A 22,577-nucleotide genomic window follows, 5' to 3' on the forward strand; every position below is an offset into this window, starting at 1 on the left:
AGCTCCAGCACGCCCGCGACCCTCATGAGGATGAACGGATTAGAAAATGGATGGAGTAATAGGTCTTTTGTGTTCATAATGTTTCATGCTTTTTTTTATTGTTTATCATATTTTAGCATGTCATTGATTTGTTTTCTCAGATGGAGCCTTCTTCTCTGGGAGTTTAACAATGTGAAGCACTTTTGAGTTACATGGTCATGTATGAAAAGTGCTGTAGAAGTTTAAAGTTTGATTTGATGTGTAAAAATTCGACACACATTGACTGCTATTTGCAACTGTTCATAATTCCCTTCTCTCACTCTCTCATAAAAAATACCTCTTTTTTTATTCAACTGTGTTGTACAGGTCATTGGTCACATTAACGGTGGCTTTAAAATCTAAGGCTAGGGGTTCGAAGCAGGGTTTTAAACTTGGGTTAAGATTTCCAAGTTTGGTTTTAAAATCTAGGGTTAATGTTTCAAAGTACAGTACTGTTTTAAACTGGGGCTCGGGTTTCCAAGTAGGATTTCAAACTTGGGTTAGGATTACAAAGTAGGGTTTTAAAACTCGGGGTGGGGCCCAAAGTATGGTATAAAACTAGGGTTCAGGTCGTAAAGTAGGATTTTTAACTTGGGTTAGTTTGCCATAGTAGAGTTTCAAACTTGGGTTAGGTTTTCAAATTAGGGTTTCAAACTAAGGTGTTTCAAAAAAAAAAAAAAGTTCCAAACCAGGGATGTGCAGAGGGTGGGGGCAAGAGCGTGCGCATCCACCCGAGAGGGGCAACCAGTCTTATACCCGCGGCACAATATTTATATTAAAGTTGAAGTACTTACTGTCCATATACAGTTCGCAAAGGATTGTGCGGCTGGCTCAACGTACGGTGCTGTTGGGAAATACTTTCGATCAATCAACGAAATGCTGCCACCTCTTGTCCATATATGAACACTCCATTCATAGCTTGTTATCGCATGTGATGAAAATTCCATTCCGACATAACATAGCTGTTTATTATTCTGCAGGCATATGCAGCAAGTTAGGGATTATACTAGTGACAGCTTTGTTATTGGGAGCCGGGCCATGCGTTAAGTTTATTTGCATAGCTAGTGTTCTCAGGAATTGTTCAAAAGGCAGGGTTATGTATTCCTACTTCCTCTTGCAATTAGGGAATTTAATGTGGTTCATTCAAAGCAGCAGTGGTGATGGAAATGCTTCAAATTCAAATGTTTTTCAAAGTATAAACTACTTCTTTAGGAGGGGATTGTGTCAACCAACATGTAGAATTCAAGCGTTTGTGTTGACATCCGACTTCTTTGTATTAGGTCATGTTAAGTGTCGGCATCTCCACTTACCCGCTGACGCTGCGTGTTTAAAAAGTTCGCAGTGCACAAAAACAGACAACATTATCCACTTTGAATGAAACCTGTTACTGCTCTCCACACGTGCATGTTTGAAGTTTCACCAAAATTACCAATATTGTATGTTTTATAAAGATGTGGGAGCAAGATAGATCACTACAATAACATATATACAGTATAGCTCTAGCTATCTGTTATTGGAGTGATCTATCTTCAAACTGTTATCCGAGAAAAACAAAAAAGCACAAAGGATCAGTCAACAGATTTAAACAGAAAAAAAATCATTTATTTCAATTTACATTGCATTTAAAACTATACATAAAAAAAAAATCACACCACCCCTATCAAGGAAATGTAGTGTCATTTTACAAAATAAAACAAAGCTTTGAAATCATAGATTGTTCCTCCTTTAAATTACTGCATGATTCCCCGTTTGTATACGTAAAAATTATATATACTGTAGTTCTATATGCCATTTTTATTCTTTATAAAAGAAAAAGCAAAACTCTTCCAAAGTGAGGTTGAATATTTTAGGGCCATAAGCCCGATCCAACAGTAGAGTGTGTTCCTGATTATGAAATGCCTGAGAAGCTGCTTTGAGTTACAGCAGAATGACACAATGCCCACTCTCATGTACTTAATGTTCTAGAACGACATGACGATGATGTTCAGAGTAGAAGATTGTTTGTCACTGCAAAAGGAAGCAAAGATATTTAGTAGAGCACTTCATATGCAAACGAGACCGGTGTGTGTCCAGTGTGACGTACCTCAAGTTAAAGTCGTAATGTAAATCACTTAGCTAATCAACACCAACGTACTTACATAAAATGGCTTGCTTGATCAGAGTAGTCAGAATATTGCACCACAATGAAGAGGAAAAGCAATTAGTGACCTTGCAGTCTGCAAGTCAGCACCTGTGAAGAAGGCTTCGGCGTCACTTTGAAGAGAGGTCAACTCTCCACTAGAGGGCCTTCAAGACCAGACGGTGATAACTATGGTTGTGTCCAAATTCACAGGCAGTGTCAGAAGGCCGCATTTTCAGCCGCATGGCAGTCACTTCTGTCTCGACTAGACCGCACATGGTTCCCAAATTTGATAATAGATAGTTCACAGGCTGGGGTCCTGCACCTCATGTTGCCTCCGTGGACCGCATAAACTGTGATGAATTTGGACAAGGTGAATCAGAATTCGGATGCCGCTTGCAGTAGAGTTGCGCCAGAAGTGATGTCATGCGGCTGAAAATGCGGCCTTCGGAGGACCCAGCCTGTGAATTTGTACACAGGCTATGAGCTCCCTTTTATCCATAGAATAAGCAAAGAAGCACCCGCAGTGCACAATGGGCACAGCCCATAAAATTTTGCCCCCTGAACATTCACGACCATCGAAAGCGTGACAAAATCCCAATACAAAAACTCTCTCTTACCACTTTCGTGTAAATGCGAGTGGAAGCATGGAGAGGATTTCTGACCAATTCCCGAGTGAATAGCAACAGCCGACATTGTGGATGGTTATGACCAAAATGATCCTTATTTACATACTAATCGTGACTTACATTCTTTGACTAATCCGAGTCCCGTGGGAGCTCTGGCACAAAGGTTGGAAGCTCACTGTAGAATAGGAAATCCATTCTTTTGTACATGAAAAGCAATAAAACTCCTACAGTGGCCTGTTTTCATGTTGTGCGGTTCAAAGTCTGCCATTGCCTCATCATCCTCCCTCTATTACACCTTCACAGTCACGTGTTAGAATACAGTGCGCATTTGCTTCCTGTTCCAGCAAACTACAGCAGAAACAGGTCGGACCTTCCCTTGGTTTCTGCCCCATCCTGTCACTTTCCAAGCAGGTACGTGTGAACTGCGAAGGCATTTTCGCATGGTCTTTGCTCTCGCCGTGGCGACCTGTGCTTCAAATGTTGGCCTTGTCGCTGTAGAAAGGCGTGACGTGAAACATGTAGCAGTGCGTGCACACCCGTACGGGTTTCATCTGCCCATATCGAGGCAATGGGGCTGAGTGGGAGGAGCAGCGGGAGCAGAAGATCTGCGAGGAGGAAGCGTGACATACCGTTAGGGATTTGTGGGATCAACACATTGAAGGGAGGAATTGTACCTTTCCACAGCTCCTGCAGTGATGCTTCCTGCGGATGACGGTGAAAGGAGCCTTGCAGGCGATGCAGGAGCTGCACACTTCATCTGGAACCCAGTCAGGAGGATCTGGAAAAAACAGGAATGGGTTAAAGTTTTCATTTTCATTAAAAAATGGCATAAAGGTGCTGGGTTTCACAGTTTTCGAAAGTGATCCTAAACAGATGGCAAATATAACATTTCTAAAAAAGGAACTGAAACAGACAAAATCAGTGCAGGTGTTTGAGCCATGAATTGACCAATACATTTCCAAAGCAGTCAGTCCATTTCCTTGGCTTTCTGTGACTCAGTTACTCTTGTATCGCTGTTGCAACCTGCTGATGACTGCTACTCTCAGTGGCCACTTCCTTCTAAGAACATTCTGTTTGAAGCCTCGCATCTTGGATGATGTCGAGACCTCATGAGTTCAAATTGTTAACAGCATGAAGGTTACATAAACACCAAATTTACCTGAACCAGGACTGGTAGTGCATTCATTTTAGTTCGGGGAAAGGTAAAGTTAATTACAGATTACAGTGCATTTTAGGCTGATTCAGAAATTCCACCCAAAACTTTTTTTGTGAGTAGTGCATAGGTACTCTCCAGTAAGGATCCCCATCATGGTGTCAACGGGCAACATGTCGCCACCAAGAACCACATGTATCCTGGTCTAAAAATGTGTCCTTTCCAATGATCAGTACGCAAAAAGTATCAGTTTAAAAAACATTGGTGACCCCTGCTAAACAGTATATATACAGTACTACTCACAAAATCTTTATTTTAGAGAAGTACAGTCGACGGCATGAGGCTGGATGGCGCAGGGTACCAGCATATTTTGTTGTGAAAGATCATGCGATGTAAGTTGGCTGAAAAAGTCTGTGCTATTGCAATGCCATTCCTTTGTGAATCAACATTTGGAATCCTAGCCAAAAGTTGCAACTCATCCAAACTAGCTGCAAAATCACGCGCGCCGGGTGATGTGACTAAACTCTTCAATGGCATTCGGTCGCATCGCTAGGTGTGTGGTTAGCTTTCCACAAAGAGGGCCTCCGTACGGCCGTATCCAAGGAGGAAGGGATGACATTTAAAATACATTCAGTGTGTTAGTGCTGACCTTCAAACTGGCCCTCGCGGGCCTTGGCTGCCAATTCTGATGAGGAAATGGTCTCCTGACAGAGAGCGCAGTCCTCTAGTACTGCACTTCGCAGAACAGGGCCTGCTGGGCACCACAGAGAAACAAACTAAAACCAAGCTCTGTATAATTAATTGATTCCTCCCCCGTTGCAGTTGAATACTGTCTGTCCAGCATGCTTGATCCTTACCTTTCTTTTGCTGATCGTTTTCTCCCTGCTCTAACTTTGTTGCCATAACCTCAAACAACGTCTTGAGAATGCTGCGAAGGTCACTGGCGTAGTTGGTCTGCAGCTGATCAGCAACACCTGTATCCCATAGCAGACGAAATTGAAATATTGAGATGAAGGGGCAGGTTAAGTAGGGTACATGCATCCGGAGAATCAGGCGACATTTCCGTTTCCCTGCAATCCAATTCTCAGATGTGACTGAAAAATGAGCCGGAGCAATTACCCTGATGTGTGGGGTTTGCTGAGAAGGGTTTTTTTTTCCTTCCGCGTGTGCTCGGAAAATAGTCGGGATGGTAATCGTAAATGTTCAAATTGTTCAATATTTGATGGCTGCTAATATGTGAGGTCAACACGAGTTGGGCCGAGCGACAGACTCCTTTGACAGTGAAGCAAACAGGACGATAGCCAATTCCAAAGCTCACACTGCAGCCAGACACAAATTGAGGAGCAAATGTGTGTTGAGCGTTTGAACAATGCAGGGGCAAAGTATGGCCTGCTTCATTCTTTAAGACGGCTGTAAAACTTGATATTGATTTTCATCCTTAAAAGTGGTTGATTAAAATGTATTCATTTTGTATTTATTTAGATCATTAATTAAGTGGGCGAATGATATGTTGTAAATAATAAAATAAAACCGCATTTTAAAAATGCATTTAAAATTATTTTATTCAATAGTGAATTAACCATCATTGAATGCATTACGAATAACAGTGAAGTGTTCATCGTGAAAAGAAACTATCACTAAAAGAAACAGGCACGGTGTGCAAGGCCTTACCTGATATACAAACAAAGAGTCGGTGAATGAGGTCGCTGCTGCTTTACATAAACACCAAATTTACCTGAACCAGGACTGGTAGTGCATTCATTTTAGTTCAGGGAAAGGTAAAGTTAATTACAGATTACAGTGCATTTTAGGCTGATTCAGAAATTCCACCCAAAACTTTTTTTGTGAGTAGTGCATAGGTACTCTCCAGTAAGGATCCCCATCATGGTGTCAACGGGCAACATGTCGCCACCAAGAACCACATGTATCCTGGTCTCAAAATGTGTCCTTTCCAATGATCAGTACGCAAAAAGTATCAGTTTAAAAAACATTGGTGACCCCTGCTAAACAGTATATATACAGTACTACTCACAAAATCTTTATTTTAGAGAAGTACAGTCGACGGCATGAGGCTGGATGGCGCAGGGTACCAGCATATTTTGTTGTGAAAGATCATGCGATGTAAGTTGGCTGAAAAAGTCTGTGCTATTGCAATGCCATTCCTTTGTGAATCAACATTTGGAATCCTAGCCAAAAGTTGCAACTCATCCAAACTAGCTGCAAAATCACGCGCGCCGGGTGATGTGACTAAACTCTTCAATGGCATTCGGTCGCATCGCTAGGTGTGTGGTTAGCTTTCCACAAAGAGGGCCTCCGTACGGCCGTATCCAAGGAGGAAGGGATGACATTTAAAATACATTCAGTGTGTTAGTGCTGACCTTCAAACTGGCCCTCGCGGGCCTTGGCTGCCAATTCTGATGAGGAAATGGTCTCCTGACAGAGAGCGCAGTCCTCTAGTACTGCACTTCGCAGAACAGGGCCTGCTGGGCACCACAGAGAAACAAACTAAAACCAAGCTCTGTATAATTAATTGATTCCTCCCCCGTTGCAGTTGAATACTGTCTGTCCAGCATGCTTGATCCTTACCTTTCTTTTGCTGATCGTTTTCTCCCTGCTCTAACTTTGTTGCCATAACCTCAAACAACGTCTTGAGAATGCTGCGAAGGTCACTGGCGTAGTTGGTCTGCAGCTGATCAGCAACACCTGTATCCCATAGCAGACGAAATTGAAATATTGAGATGAAGGGGCAGGTTAAGTAGGGTACATGCATCCGGAGAATCAGGCGACATTTCCGTTTCCCTGCAATCCAATTCTCAGATGTGACTGAAAAATGAGCCGGAGCAATTACCCTGATGTGTGGGGTTTGCTGAGAAGGGTTTTTTTTTCCTTCCGCGTGTGCTCGGAAAATAGTCGGGATGGTAATCGTAAATGTTCAAATTGTTCAATATTTGATGGCTGCTAATATGTGAGGTCAACACGAGTTGGGCCGAGCGACAGACTCCTTTGACAGTGAAGCAAACAGGACGATAGCCAATTCCAAAGCTCACACTGCAGCCAGACACAAATTGAGGAGCAAATGTGTGTTGAGCGTTTGAACAATGCAGGGGCAAAGTATGGCCTGCTTCATTCTTTAAGACGGCTGTAAAACTTGATATTGATTTTCATCCTTAAAAGTGGTTGATTAAAATGTATTCATTTTGTATTTATTTAGATCATTAATTAAGTGGGCGAATGATATGTTGTAAATAATAAAATAAAACCGCATTTTAAAAATGCATTTAAAATTATTTTATTCAATAGTGAATTAACCATCATTGAATGCATTACGAATAACAGTGAAGTGTTCATCGTGAAAAGAAACTATCACTAAAAGAAACAGGCACGGTGTGCAAGGCCTTACCTGATATACAAACAAAGAGTCGGTGAATGAGGTCGCTGCTGCTGTGGAAACGTGAGCGAATCTTTTTTCGGGCAGCCATCTTGGCATCTTGAAGAGCAAGCCGGATGTCCTCATGGTCCAGGTCTTCTGACGTGCCTGAGCTGGGAGTGAGGCTGCTGACGGGACTGAAGGAAGTAATGGAAGACAGAACGGGAGAAGCTGTTTATACCCCTCAAGTGTCCCTACATTATTCACACCTTCCATCCATATTTCATTGAGTGAAGATGTTGAGATTTAAGACAGCAACTGCATACCAAAATTGAAGACTGAAAGAAAACATAATCTTCTTCTGCTTTGGCTTTGGCCCAGATAGTATTATACTACCATATGATGCTACTTATAGTTACCTGGGAGTGTAAACACTGCTGGATAGACTACATGTGGTGACCGACACACTCTCACAGTCACTACCTGACACAGAGCTGAGGGGGGAGTTGTGAAGACTAAAAACAACAGTAAAGAAAGAAGAGGAAATATTGAAAACATTAGGAAGGAGAAAACAAAAACACAAACTGTGAAATTGAAAAAAAATAAAAATACAAGGTCAATGGAATACCAAATTGATAGTGTCAAGTTTTTTTCCCCCTCAAAAGTGCAGTCAAGAATCAAGAACCAAAAACCAAAAAAGTCAAATTTACAAATGATGTCAGTACTGCATATGATGAAATTAGTCAAACCCAAATGCTCGGCAATGTTACATTTGCTGAATGACATCAAAAGGACAACTTACCTGGAGCCCTTCCTGCTCTCCTCTTTGGCGCCCCTCTTGGATTCCTTAATTCCTTGCTTGTCCTTGTCCCTCAGCGGGCTTCCAGTTGTGTGCTGCGTCATTTCAGTCCTCTGCTGTAAGTTACATATCGAAGGTTCCTGCCCTATGTTGCTGCCACAGTTCTGAGTGTGATGCCCCGGTTGTGGATCGCCCACCAGGCACTTCTCACCAAGTTCAGCTCTCCCTTCCTCTTCCAGGGGCTGGTTCACGCAGCGGGAAGAAGCGTGAGACAGCTGGCAAAGTTCCGTTCTGCTGAAGCACTCACGGCCTCGTGGGGCCAGCCGGCAAGCGGAGGACTGGATGACAGCACCGGGGGCTACGCTTTTACACTGCTTATCCGTCCTTAGAGTGAGGCCTAACCCGAGCCCTGCGGTCTCCGAGGTGATGGCATCCTCGTGGGCGTCTTCACAGCTCGCGCAGCACACGCAAGAGTTGAGCAAGCAGTGAGTGGCCACCAGCGGGCCACAGGCTTCAATCTCAGAGGGAGAGGGCCGAGGCAGCAGCATCTTGTCCACCGCCAGCTCCGTCAAGCTGGGGGAGCGAGGGTTGAATATGACCGTGGCCGAGAGTTTCATGCCGCCCATGCGATGGGCAATGACCTCTGCGGTTTCATTCACCATGCCCTCTAAGCCCATCTCCCAGCCGTTGGTGTAGGGCAGCGGGTCAGAGCGGGGAGCAGATGTGCGCGATGGAGGTCGCATTGCATTGAGACACTGTGTGTTCTTACTGCGTAGTTGTGGACAAGGCTGCTCCGAAGGTCCCTCGGAGAGCCAACTGTTGCGAACCGCGTCTGACTGCACGCCTGGACTACGTTGCAATGGATGAGCAGACTTTGGAGTTTTAGAAGGCGAGGCAACGAAACTTTGTACTTCTCTTGACATGCTGCTAATGCCGTCCCCTGCTGGGTCTAGATCTTCCATGAAGAAGACCCTGTCTTCCTCCTCTAAATAGATACCAGTCCTCCCCTGGCCCCTCAGTACCCTGAGAGGGGAGGCCTCAGTGCTGGAAGCGCCACTGGCGCCTTGCACCTCACCTCTGTTGGGACGGTGTGCCGGGGACTGACCCTGGCTTGGAGGCGACAGCAGAGTTGACATTTCATCTCCCACGCGGTACACCATCATGTTGAGCTGTTCCAGTTCTTCCTCATCGTATTGCATGGAACAAGCAAGTTCAGCCTCTTCTGCCTCCTCACACTGCATGTCTTCTGCCTGTTCCCCTTTCTCGGATTCCAGCTCTTCCCAGCCTTTTTCCACTTCTGCCAACTCCTCCTCGTGGCTGGGAGAGACAAACAGAGACAGATGCTTTTCCTCCTCATCACCACCCGCCTTGGAGGTGACATTCGTGGGGCTGCTGGAGGACCGATTATCTTGGATAGGTGCTGGTGACTTGCTGGTGGCCTCCTCCTGACCTGTGGGTAACTCTCCATCCTGAGAAATACAGAGGTTCTTCTCCAGCATTAGTAACTCTTCCTCAGTCAGAGTCTGCAACAGGTCTCTGAAAAGGTGATAAAAGGTCGGTGTAACATCACAACATATTTGGTGGCAAAGAACCTAAATTTATGATGACACTCGTTAACTGTACCTGATTTTCTTCAGTAAAGTACGAAAAGGTCGGAAGAGCTCAGACATGTCCTCTGCTTTTCGGTCAAGGTCGAGCGGTCCTTCTGAGTACACGACCAACCCGCTAAAAATAGATTCAAAATCCTTTATGAGGACTGGGAGGAGAAGGAAGGCTGGAAGTCTGGTGAAGACGGGCAAGACTTACCATACAATGGCTAGTCTGGGAATTGTAAACATCAGCGCAGGCTCATAGTCATCAATCATGTCTTGTGTGAGGTAGCCCAGTCTGAGCGCCCTGGTACAGAAGGCACAAACAAGATCAGTATTTAGTCTATTGCCGTTCTTCTCAACATTTATGAACCACTGCCCGAGTACTGTTCATTTGCATTTACGTTTTTAGAGCAAATCACTTGCATTGTTGTATGCGATATATTTTAATTGAATCATTACGAGGACAGTTTTTCCTTTTGTATTTAAGCCCAGTGCTAATGTTCAAACTGCATATTGTTACATTGGCTAAAAATATATTTTAGGAATACAATCATTTCTTATGAACACTTAGCCCTACTATGCTACTGTATTTTAAAGTTGTCATGATGATGGTACTTGAAGAACTAAGAATTTTATAGGTAGTATTTGGTGAAAAAAAAAGTGGTCAACACAATACATTCATTTCATATGAAGTTGAACAACTTAAGTCTTTTTGTTTTGGGGGGGGGGAGTCACCTTTCCACTGTCTCACAGAAGAGAACAATCACCTCCTGCTGCACATAGTATTCTTTGGGAGACTTGACAGGCACCATGGCTGACACATAGCTGCAACACAAGAGACGGAAGCGATGACATTTGCGGTTGAGTCAAAGGTTTGCTGTTGGCAAATGTGATTTTCTATTTGCGCTACGACTGCCAAGAAGGTCTGCTCCTAATTTACCTGAGTTCAAACTCAGCAAAAAGGCCGTCGAAATGTCGCAGTGCGTCCTTCATGCGGTCTGTGTAGAAATTGAGGTCTCGCAGGGCCTGATCTCGTGTTATGTTGCGCACCTCCTCAAGGCTGCGAGTCAGGTCTTTTGCCAAGGGTCTCATCGCTATGCTCTCAATCTCCCTGTTCATGATGATGGAGCCTGCAGCTAAACACTGCACAAGAGTGGGAGCATCTTTTAACAATCCCACGTGGGAAGCTTGCCCTTGTTGAACTAAACAATATTTTACAGTCTTCACGGAGGCCTGTTTTCCTCCAGACTGATGCTGAGGGAATACTGTACCTCCGCTCCGAACCAGAGCTGCCCCGCCAAGTTGTCATGACGAATCTCCTCGGGGAACTTGACAGAGAAGTCTCTGTTGGCTCGATCACAGGGAATACATTCATCCATAATCTGATTGATGATGTTCAGCACATTGTCCTGCGGAATCAGGCGTTCACACAAAAGCATAATGAACAAAACGTGAGTGCAAATGACACCTTTTTCGAGACAGCCGTTGCAGCTTTTGGAGATCATTGATTGGGAAGTGAATGAAGGCACTTCAACGAGAGTATTACACCATTAAGGTCGCCGGCATTCAATTAAAAACACTAAAATGAGTCCCATAATTCAAGCTGTGAAAATACTGTGTCACACACCGCGAGAGCTAATCAAGAGCTTATGTGCCGCTGGCATGTACAAGAGCCATAACAATGACTTACAATAAGCTTTTCACTCAACTGTGGCGGCACTGTACACAGTAATCTTGTCAGGCGCAGCACTGCGTCTTTCTCAGCACACCCAGAGGAAGAAGATTAAAAAGCTTTGCGATGGAAAGCTGGGCCACTAATTCTTTTACATTTTTGAGATGCTCGTGTATCCAGAAGCTGCTAATAAGAGGGGACACCGGTGATAACCATCTCTTTTTTTTTTTTGTCATTCTTCATTCAAGTTCTATTTCTGTCCCTGTTGATCTTTCAACTTTCGTCTTCACCTGTCTCTCACGTATGCCAATTCAACCTGACCAAAATATGAACGCACAACCATGATAGAACGCTCAGGGCGACATGACATAAGCAGCGTGCCAGAAGCCCCCCCAGAGAGGCCCATGAATGGTAGCTGAAGGCTGGGGTGGCCGGTTCAAGTGTAAATTGTTGGCCCAAGTGGGTTCATCTGCTATTATTGGTGCCCCAGGCTGTTGGGTATCACGGTCTAATTTATGCTTCAAAATCTTTCAGGAGGACTGTTTGAAAAACATCTATTGTAACATAAGGCCATGCAAAATAAAATAAAGTGCGCTGCAGCAAAACAAAAATAAGCACACTGCCTAAAGGAAGAAGGGAAAAGAACAGTTGGTGGTCAAGTGGTGACCTTATTAACCATTGCCCGGTGTGCGGCGGTGCTCGGGGGGCTGCTGGAGCACAACAGGCCACATGACGACCTCCCAATACCACCTGCAGCTTTCTCAGTATGATGCAGCTTCGTATCCATTACTCATGCACAGCCTTGCCCTCCAAGCGCCTCTCAGCTCTGCCCGCTCAAAGACTACTCGAACCGTTACCACGATCATGTATATGAGACAACACAAGGAAAACCAAGACACCTATGCAATACAAACACTACTGTCTTACGGTAATTTTTTTTGCTTACTTTTTATACACATACAATTCTGATCTTACGGTAATTTTTTTTTTTGCTTACTTTTTATACACATACAATTCTGAGGTTCAGGGTTTAGACTTTGGCTCCGGCCTTCCTGCATGGAGTTTGCATGTTCGGCCCGTGGTGGGTTTTCCCGGGTGATCTGGCTTCTTCCCACATTCCGAAAACAAGCATCTTGTGTTAAGTCGCGTTTCTAAATTGTCCATAGGTGTGAATTGTTGGCCGTCCGTATGTTCCTTGACTCAGTGGAACCAGTCCGGTGTATACCTTGCATCTCGTCCAAAGTCAGGTGGGAAAAGTTCCAGACCCTCATGAGAACAAGCACTATAGAAAATGGGTAGGTGATTTTTTTTAATCAAGTACCGGTAACCGTGTACAGCGAGAAAGAAATGTGTGTAGAACAGTTTTGTACCACACTTGTAAGGTGTTTCTCCACAAAGAAGCCACTGTTGGACATTCATTATCTAAACACATGACCCAAAGCCCTTTGGTAACTACGAAAAATGAGTGTCTTCCCTTGTTTTCAAAGATCCTTGCACACTTACAAAACTCTGTACTTATCGCATGTTATCAGCTCAATGTGCTTGATGTGGAAATTCGACCTAGATAAGGTAACAATGAGACCACCTCGCCAATTTTTAGACCGAGGCTGATAAGCGCCATGTCTATTTTCAGCTTGTCATTCAAAAAAACAACGTCCTGGTTTGTGTCATACAAATATAAGATTAGATAAGAAAACATTTATTTGTCTCACAGTGGAGAAATAATAAAGATACAAAATGTGAGCTTTTTAAAACTGTCAATGTGTTCTGAATAGAAAAAAAAACTCACAAAAAGGACCAGAAATCCAACATATGCCCGTGGGATGTTGCGATTTCGAATTAAATGCAGCGTGAGATACTGCTGCCTACGCGCTCCACCCAGCTCACCTGGCAGGAGCGGAACTGGTTGACCAGCAGCGTACATCTTTGAGGGTCCTTCCTTCCATCGAGGCTGTCGAGCTCAGCGGCCACCTGGTTCAGCTCATCATCAGCATAGTAGAACTGGGCCAGAAGTTGTGGGTCCGTCCTCTGAAAAGAAGCACAACAACAAACTGACAAAAACATTTTGGGGTATTATTTCTTCCCCCTTTCGGTTCTTCCCACCCAATTAAAACCATGATTTTCCATCCAGTGCATATCAATATCAACATTTTTCTTATACAACATTGGGATTGCGGCGGTGTCCATACACCGCAACTACACTATTGAGTCCGCACGGAAGAGCTCATAGCTGCTGTCTTCCTCCACCACTGTTAAGAGGTTTGCCACAAAAATAATGACAGTGTCAGTCAGATAGAGCCACACTCATCTCCATTCTTCAGCAGAACTGGGATATATGCTAATTTACAAATGACGCATTGGCTATTATGGATTAATTCTATGCTTTGATTCCACACATCGCCTGAATAAAACTGATGTCTGGGAGTTAAATTAAAACCGGTTATATAGGACACATTGCTCACCAGTCGTTTTGTAGCTGATGTGCAAATTCTAGACAACACAAGTGAATGTATTTTGAGGTTTTCTAGGGTGACGGAAATGACATATTTAGTATTCATTGTCACTAGGCGAGTTAACAAAGGCTTTAATACAGTGAAAGCTCCCAGAAGAGTAGGCGTAATTAGTGAGCCTAACCCTGGAAGAGCATTTGTGTCATTATCTCCCTGGAAGAGCATTTGTGTCATTATCTCCGACCATGCACTGGAGGTGTTGGGACCAACAGCACAGTGGAAGCGAAGCATGTATTGGTTGAGTGAAAACACAACGCACAAGGTATGGCTCAAGAAAAGAAAAAAGAAAAGAAAAAAACTAAATAATATAATCACTTAACTGTGCTTGTACTTTAAAAGAAAATATACTCTCATCATAGATATGCTCAAATTCTGAGTACAGAAGAAACTATGCGCACACAGGCTCAGAGTCAAGGAAGGGGCTCAGATAGATCGAAAGGTTAATGGATTTGAAAATTTCGACCACATGCCGACACGCATCATCTCACACTCACCGCGAGAAACCAAATGATCGTACAGCAACGGCGCAGGCGCTAATAGGGCGGCGGGACTGGGCGGACTGGGAGAGCCACTTGTCTTTTTGCCTGCGGTGTAGTCAAAGTGTTTTTTATGACATCAAATGGAACATTAGTGTTACTGTAATGGAGGTTTTCTCTAATGGAGAAATCTCTCACAGGTGCTTTCCCCTCAAGTTTGCAGTGCTCTTCCTGGTGCGTGATCCGCTCCCTTGTGGACCTTTCTCGCTGAATATGATACACAACGCTGTTCCCTCACTCACGCTCATTAATAATGAAACAAACAGCAAGTATACAGAGATATAAGCTGCAGTAGGGATGTTTGTCGCATCCGTACTGTGAGAAGACATATACAGTATTTTTAAAAAAAAAAATGAAAACCTGTTCAAAAGACTTTCATTTGGTAAAATATATCGCTTAAAGGGCAGATTGGGGTTCATTATGCCGATCTAATATTCGCCAGTGGTAACGCCAGCTACCACTAGACAGGCTTCAGTTGACGACACTTGACAACAATGAAGTGGTCTGTGACACAAATGTCACCATGACCACACAAAGGAACGAGCAGGAGAAACATGAGCATGTGAGCCAGTGCGCAGCCAGAAAGAAAAGAGGTGTCTGAAATGGATGTCATTCTGAAGCCTCCTCCTGCTACATTCCTCATACAAGAGGGAAGATTCCTGCAGCACACCACCATGGGAGAAACGAAGTAAAAGGCAGGCGCTGTTACTTAAAAGCAGTGAAGTTGTTGCATCAATAAAATAGCATGAACTAATAAGGACTCCTCAAATGTGAAAGGGCAACCATGTCTTTAACTTCTGCCATGGATTGGCAATAACCGCGTGTCAATCACGCAGCAGAACATTTGGACAATACAAAGTTGTGAATTAACACTGATCCATATTTTTAATCTCCACAAAGAAAGTCAATTCTTTTCTTGGGAGGAAACAGCCACATGCCAGGAAAAATAGACAAAGACTAAATAAAATGAGGCTCGCTCATTGTTACATTCTTCTGTCTGGAATTCTTTGTGGGTTGCATTTGAATGACGTCACTATATTCAAGTAGCTGACGCAGCTATTGCCCTCCAGCCGACGCATTTCTGCTGTTGCCAAAATACAAAGTCATCCTCATTTGGACAGCCAAGATATTGGCTTCATTTAGGCTGGATTCACACTTCACGATTCATGTGACACTATTGCCTGTCATTACGAGCCAGACAATCTTTGGACCACATACAGTGAGGCTGTGTTCATGCGAATATATACAGTATATGACGACAAATTACGTTATCACCACCAATGACAGCTCTACCTTGCGTCAAGTACGGACATGATTCAGCAGACTCTCATCCCTTGTGGTGTGACATACGCCTGTGATACTCCCACTATCGGCCGCTGTTGACTGCTCTGATGTTGATGCGGTCCACAGTGGTGCGACAATAATTTCAGACCAATACAAGGATTGTGTACTTTGTGATACATAAATTAGTCAACGTTCGGTTCTGTTCAAATTGAGTGGCTGCCACTGCACAGCATCAGCACTTTTGTCATTTCTGCACTCTCCAAGGTCTTCAAACTCGACACTTCATTTCCATTCAAAGCATGCAGCTGATGAAGAGCTACCAGACACTCGAATGTGATCGATGCCACTGGCGTGTGCACACTGAACCCACTTAAGGACTTGAAAAGAGACCTTACTTTTACCCTCCGTATTCTATTCAAAGCCCCATTTGCTGACTTCTAGAGGCCATCCAAAGATCCCATGCAAATGTTTTAGGGGGACATTGGTTCATCAACTCATTTATTATTTACGACTCGGTGTTGAAAGCAAGAGTGAGCCTATGGTTCTAGACACAAACTAAATAAAATACTTTTTTAGTGGAATGTCGTGGTGGGCTAACTGGATTCAGTCATGTTGGTTGATTGCCTCTGAGCTGCTGCATGATTCACATTGGCGTTGTCTAACTATAGAACGCTCAGCAATATCACCACCGTTCAAATCTATTCTTATCGGGAGGATGAAGATTTGGATCCACATCAGACGAGTAGACTTATCTAAGTCCACTGACTCATTTGGAATGATGGCTTTATGTGTGCTTCTTCAACGCAGATCGTCCTGATGTGACATTTGGACTAGCCCGTGACCTCTGAATGTGTTTGGCACTAACCTCTATCGGGGCAGCAGACACAGGGGAGAGGATTTGGTTCATATCCCGGGCCCCCTGTCAGTTCACTCGTGTCACGTGGAGACATCCTGTTTGCCAGCATCCGACTGGAACCTCTTATACAACAAATAATCTGGTTATACAATCCAGAACTGCCTGCTTTGTCTGATTTGCAGCGACAATGGAGAAGTTACATTTTAGACATATGTAGTCACAAATCCTGTGAATATGAATCGTAGCGATTGCAGGTTCCCTCCAAAAGTAGGAAAAGTGCCAACCGAAAATAAACGACAACTTGTGTGGAATTAGATATCAAATTCGTGTTTACAGATCTTAAAATTGTTCAAAGCCTTTCTGTTGCTTCGGCGAGTGGTAAGAAATCTGACAAACTGCTTCTCGTGTTGCCATATATCAGTTGGAGCAGGTGACGACACACTGAATTGATACATACATCTATATGGGCCTGTTCTGGAGTTAAAAACAACGCACCAAACTCCCCATTTCTGCTGGAGACTAGGAGCTTGGGGCTGCAAAGTAAATTTCCAAAATCACCACTATCCAGGCTGACAATGAAAAGACATTAATTACCTTGGTAGCATTCTGCTTATAATAATAACTCAGCCAAATGCGCTTTTATGCTGCAATGATTACTATGGGTGAGAATGACCAACAGCCACTCTGCCATCTTAGAGGATGTGCATAGCTCACATTGAGGCCAAATCTATTCAAATTCCTCTCACCCTTATAAACAGTGACAGAGTGAAGACACTGAACAAGCTGCTGCAAATGACACACGACGACAGCCGTGACCCAAGAGCTTGCAGCGGCATAACATCTTTTTGATTCAAACTGGCCAGGAGAAGCCCGGATTAGGTTTCTTTAATGACGACAGTAGACAACTTTCTGAGAACATTCTGACTAACTGGCTTGCTACAGTACTTGTTTTCTTAGTGTGTTTGTCAGTGTCTGTTTGGGGGCACAGAGTCATTAACTCAAATAGTTTGTTTTTCAAAATATGCTGCATGAGCAGGACATGCAGGGTTCGAGACTGTGACCAAAATGGTCGCATAGGCAACATTCTTTTCCAGTGTGCAAGTAAGAATGTCATCTGGTTGTGTTTGTGAGCGTGTATATACTTTAATGCTCCTCTAACACAAGCACCGTATTGGAAATTGTGGTTAAAAAAAAAAAAAATCACCCTCTCTTTGCAACATTCTTTTCCAGTGTGCAAGTAAGAATGTTATCTGGTCGTGTTTGTGAGCGTGTATATGCTTTAATGCTCCTCTAACACAAGCACCGTACTGGAAATTGTGGTTAAAAAAAAAAAAAAAATCACCCTCTCTTTCAGTTTCAGAAAGTTTTCGCACAGTGCGTAGGCCGACCCCTGTGGACTTGCTCATAGACCGCAGATGTGCACGCAGTTCCATTCATATTCATACAAGATATCAAGATTTACATTAGTGGTTCCATGCATGCGCTTTGGTTCACACAACCTTGCCCATAAACACGCTGCGTGAATTGCACTCGACGCAGTTCCATTCATATTCATACAAGATATCAAGATTTACATTAGTGGTTCCATGCATGCGCTTTGGTTCACACAACCTTGCCCATAAACACGCTGCGTGAATTGCACTGAGTCCACGCAGAATGAACACGAGTGTTTAAAAATCACTTCCTCCACCTACATATTTTTTATGAATTGGTTCACACATCCCTGCCCATAAACATGCTGCGTGAATTGCGTGAGTCCACGCAGAATGAACATGAGTGTTTAAAAATCACTTCCTCCACCTACATATTTTTTATGATAGATGGAGACACCCACGTCTCTGCAAAAGAGTGTGAAATTGTCTATGGCCCAACTATTGTGAGTGAAAGATGTTCTAATATCCTCACAGGCTACATTGAGGTTAAACATCCATTCAGAAGAAAAAACAAACAAACAGTGTCATGTGCTTGTGCGACCAAATGAGAAACTTGGTATCACCAGTGCTACCAGTGGAAAAGTTAGTGTTAAGCCTTCACATGGCATTTAAAAATGTTCTCTGTGGCCAAGAGTGCAGTATTGACGAAACTCTGCCTGGCAACAAATCAGTTGATTCTGATTTAACTAATGAGAGAATTTCAGTTGTGGAGTTCTGAGTTATTCACAGGTTATCTGTCTCGTCTTTGTATTAAGTGCATCATGAATACTTTGTTAATTAGGTCTCATCTAATTCGCAGTCTGAAGAGCATGACCTCGGCGATGTCAACTCCACTGGGAAGCATTATTCTGATCAATATTTGATTGATCGAAACAAATTCAGAATTAGAACATTCAGAAAGACATTCTCCCATCCCATTGGAAGTATTCAAAAATGGTGATTACCGGTAATCGAACTGGAAAGTTAACGATGAGCAAAAAAATGTCAAATGTCCACCCCTAAAATTGCCATTAGAAAGAAATTAGAATTAGAAAAGGCAACACTTCTTGTTGCTTGTGACATTGAATAGTATAATTTAAAAAAAAAATCATTTGATTAGGGGGTCTACCTAATTACTGCCAATGAGAGCAGCCTCCCTGGTGGAAAGCAGCATCTGTGTTCTACCTTTAAATGTCACATCATGACCACTTGCCTTCTTTTTTTTTCTCCACACCTAGTTCAGAACCTGGGATGAATTTTTTTTAAAAAGTCTCATCGCCTTTGACCAAAGGTGAGCGCCCTAAATCCAGGAAAGTGACACCAAATCAATTAGTGACTAAGCAGAATGAGACATCCACAAACAGCCACAGAAAGAGGCCTAAATATGAAGCCAAGCTAGCCACTGCTCAGCAGTTTGCGATTGCCTCCTCCAGCGAGTGTGTGCCAACAGAAGCTCCTCTGCAGAGCAGAGAGCGGCTGCTAATTGCTTCGTCTGCCCTCACTCCTTCGACTTGTAGGCTACAGTTGCAGTCATAAATGACAGTGCTGACTGATTATATCACACACACACACACACACACACACACACACACAGCTAGATAGATAAATGTAACCAATTAATTAGTTTGATTTAATCGTTTTATGCAAATGTTCATCGGTGGTCCAAAAGAAGGCACATTACAATAATGTACAGTACAAGCGTTGCACAACACTTTCAATAGAACAGTTACTCACAATGGTCACTATAAATAGAACAAGTACAGAATTACTGTCAAGCAGTAGACCACATGCATCATTCTTCGACTTCTGGCGAAGAAACATGCTGCTTTCACTCTGGGAAAAACAGTGTAGTGTGACGATGCGGCGCATATGGATTATTGATACAACTACTACATGCCTATAGAGTCAAAAAGTTGCATTAAGTATTTCACATTCCCTACACCGAAAGGGTTTAAAAACAAAAACAGTAGGAATGTTCCTTCACTTACCAAAAAGGAATATTTAACAGGGTACCCGTGACCTGATCCGCTTGCATGATCTGAAGAATTGCAGCAAATCCAATAACAATAACCCCCCCAACTCCAAAAGAAATGACTGGTCCTGAGAGCAGCAGAATTATCACAGCACTGGCTTCTCACAAGTAGAGATGTCACCAGAGTTTAGCCACCAACACAGGATTTAAATCCACCAAAGCTTAAACATTACTCATTGAATCATCGATGAAGAAGTTATCAACTTGATGTTTAAGTGGTACAATGAAAAGCACAATTTTCCCAGCCCTGTGCTAAAGGTTTTCAAAGCAGGGATGTCATTTATCACAGTGCAGTAATACGTGTGACAATAAAACGTGTGCGTGCGTGCGCGCGCGCGTATAGGTGGGGATTGGGCATTCAAGCAAACATGTTTTTCCCAGTGTGGCTCTTGAACAAAAGGGGTCAACAAAAACAAAGGGGAGGGGGGTGCTCAGCTTGGGATACATATGTCAACGTGAAGACCCAAAAGCCGGCCCGCCGGCTAACATTAGCAGATGTGTGACGTTGGTTGCGGGCTAGCCGAGCCGAACCGAACCGAAGCAGCCCCACTGGCGCCGCTCACTCCCGCCCGGGAAATACAAAACAACATGACTCAACGATAGGCTGACATTAAGTGTGGATTCCAGGTAACTTACCTTGGGCTTGTAGAGCCACTTCCGAAAGCGGTTCATCGTTACCTCGCCACCTTCCTTTTGTCACCGAGCTCTAGTCCGTTCTCCGGCGGTACCTGTGTGCCTGACAGCCTCGTTCGGCTGCTAAGCTAGCTCGCGATGGTGGCTTAAAATACGATAAAAGAAATCAAATAAGACAACATAAGGTAAGTTGTCCTAAATGGTACAAAATGAGACAACGACTTATTTCCGCATGTTGTTGTCCTGCGGGGTTTGCCGCCTGTCTCGTCCCGTCCTGCCACTTCCAAAGTCGCGAGTGCACAGTCCGACGTCTGCGCCGCACGTCCGACGTTATTTGACGACAGTCACGTTGACAACATTCACCTCCCACTTTCTCAGCAAGTGATGCGTTCATGTACTTCTGGCCAAATATCGGAACTCATAATCGCCCCTATTTTAATCTATTTTATATGTTTTCAATTACGACATGGGAAATCATTCTTCATTTGAAAAACAATTCAAATGCATGTTTGTGCGAACAATACCCCATGGAAGGACGTTAAATTTTGGTGAAGTGTGGTGAAATCCATACCTTTTTAAAATAAAAGTGAATTAAATATATTTTATACAATATAACACGACAACGCCACAAATTTTTGTTTACAGGATAGTCTTAAAGCAAATCTGATTAATTTAATCAGATTTAGTTCGACAGACGACACATTGTGAGACTTTGTGGTCAAAACCCGGTTGCATGTGTTATTGGTAATCACATTTTCTCTCCTAAAGACCCAGTAAAGCTTAGTCATTTGGCGTTTTTAAAAATCAAATTGGAATAATATTGTATTCACTTGCTCATTAATTCCTTTGTTTAAACGGGGCTATGTGGCATGTTTGAGGTTAATTCGGGCTTCGTAAATTCCAATGGAAAGTGAAGGCAGCACATGACTTACGACATACGTCACAACAATTGACGTCATTTTTATTTTGCAGCTAACAAAGGATCAGAATATTCACATCTTGCTAATTCAAAAACCGAAACATTAAACTTGTGAAATGATCATCATATAATAAAACCACTTCAACCGGTCTTTATTTGTATAATAAAATAAAATGTCTTTCACGTGTTTTCTGAGGTTCATTTGTTTACATGTTTGTCGCTATGCAACCCGTCACCATGTCAACGAGAGGAAAACAAGCATAATGAACAGCTTTCAAACCCAGTGCTAGTTTTTAAGGCACGGTTGTATTTAATGGAAATATTCGGAAAATGAATGAATGCATTGACATCTCGTGATTTAGTGAACCTCCCAATCGTGACGTTCTTTCCAGTTCTTTGTGGTGGAGTAAAATGGCAAAACGCTATGGATCACTTGTCAAGAAGGCTGTTGTGCTGATTGATCAGTTCCCTGCGAGCAAAAATACTCTGGACGACTTTATTGAAGATGCTTTCAAAAGTCTGAAGGTCAGCCAACATGATCATAATGAATTATTTGTAATTTTTTTCACAAATCTATAATATTGGTCCGGCCACACGTGTGTGCGCTATTTTTACAAATCGATCTAATTGATGATACAATATTAATGGTTATAGAAGATGGATGAAAATGCAAATCAAGATGCCACTGTTTTTTTACAAAGGATTGACAGTACAATGTCACAGAATTGACTTTGAAATGATCATATCACTGATCATGTTTTCCAGGATATGGAACCTCAGCATCAGGAGTTTGTGATTGTTGTTGTTTCGGGTTGTATTGAGCAAAAGAAGATACTGGATATAATCGTCAATACCTTCTATGGCCATGATGGGAAACACCTACCAAAACATTTTCGCAGCCAGTTTGTTGGTAAGTTCATTCAAGTAGTGATTTGTTTGTGTTTGAAATTACAAAATAATTATATAAATAAAATGTGTGTGTGTGTGTGTGTGTGTGTGTGTGTGTGTGTGTGTGTGTGTGTGTGTGTGTGTGTGTTTATCTCATT

The 22,577-nt window shown here is 43.1% G+C and overlaps 2 protein-coding genes across 5 annotated transcripts in view; one reads left to right on the plus strand and one right to left on the minus strand.

Annotated features, from left to right (window-relative positions):
* Nucleotides 1-1,809: 1,809 nt before the first annotated feature.
* Nucleotides 1,810-22,577, minus strand: part of zfyve28 (zinc finger, FYVE domain containing 28) — a 25,907-nt gene continuing 5,139 nt past the window's right edge. Inside the window, exons 1-14 of one of the 4 annotated variants that reach the window (XM_019870230.1) lie at nucleotides 20,616-20,953; nucleotides 13,237-13,377; nucleotides 10,949-11,086; nucleotides 10,618-10,820; nucleotides 10,413-10,502; nucleotides 9,892-9,981; nucleotides 9,709-9,810; nucleotides 8,089-9,621; nucleotides 7,706-7,801; nucleotides 7,320-7,483; nucleotides 6,506-6,622; nucleotides 6,298-6,399; nucleotides 3,441-3,544; nucleotides 1,810-3,371 (exon numbers count right to left, since the gene is read on the minus strand). In XM_019870230.1, the coding sequence (XP_019725789.1) occupies nucleotides 3,240-3,371; nucleotides 3,441-3,544; nucleotides 6,298-6,399; nucleotides 6,506-6,622; nucleotides 7,320-7,483; nucleotides 7,706-7,801; nucleotides 8,089-9,621; nucleotides 9,709-9,810; nucleotides 9,892-9,981; nucleotides 10,413-10,502; nucleotides 10,618-10,820; nucleotides 10,949-11,086; nucleotides 13,237-13,377; nucleotides 20,616-20,651 (3,048 nt within the window). In that variant the 5' untranslated portion in view covers nucleotides 20,652-20,953 and the 3' untranslated portion in view covers nucleotides 1,810-3,239. Of the gene's footprint in view, nucleotides 3,372-3,440; nucleotides 3,545-6,297; nucleotides 6,403-6,505; nucleotides 6,623-7,319; nucleotides 7,484-7,705; nucleotides 7,802-8,088; nucleotides 9,622-9,708; nucleotides 9,811-9,891; nucleotides 9,982-10,412; nucleotides 10,503-10,617; nucleotides 10,821-10,948; nucleotides 11,087-13,236; nucleotides 13,378-20,615; nucleotides 20,954-22,577 lie in introns of those variants that run through there. The other 3 variants (XM_019870229.1, XM_019870233.1, XM_019870231.1) reach the window with 3 other exon arrangements.
* The window catches only part of LOC109516051 (cilia- and flagella-associated protein 99-like), a 5,456-nt gene continuing 4,643 nt past the window's right edge, over nucleotides 21,765-22,577 (plus strand). The window contains exons 1-2 of the mRNA XM_019870235.1: nucleotides 21,765-22,056; nucleotides 22,297-22,441. Coding sequence (XP_019725794.1) covers nucleotides 21,943-22,056; nucleotides 22,297-22,441 — 259 coding nt within the window. The 5' untranslated portion in view covers nucleotides 21,765-21,942. The remainder of the gene's footprint in view (nucleotides 22,057-22,296; nucleotides 22,442-22,577) is intronic.

Source organism: Hippocampus comes, unplaced genomic scaffold (assembly GCF_001891065.2).
Source record: "Hippocampus comes isolate QL1 unplaced genomic scaffold, H_comes_QL1_v1.1 scaffold43, whole genome shotgun sequence".
NCBI classification, from domain to species: domain Eukaryota; kingdom Metazoa; phylum Chordata; class Actinopteri; order Syngnathiformes; family Syngnathidae; genus Hippocampus; species Hippocampus comes.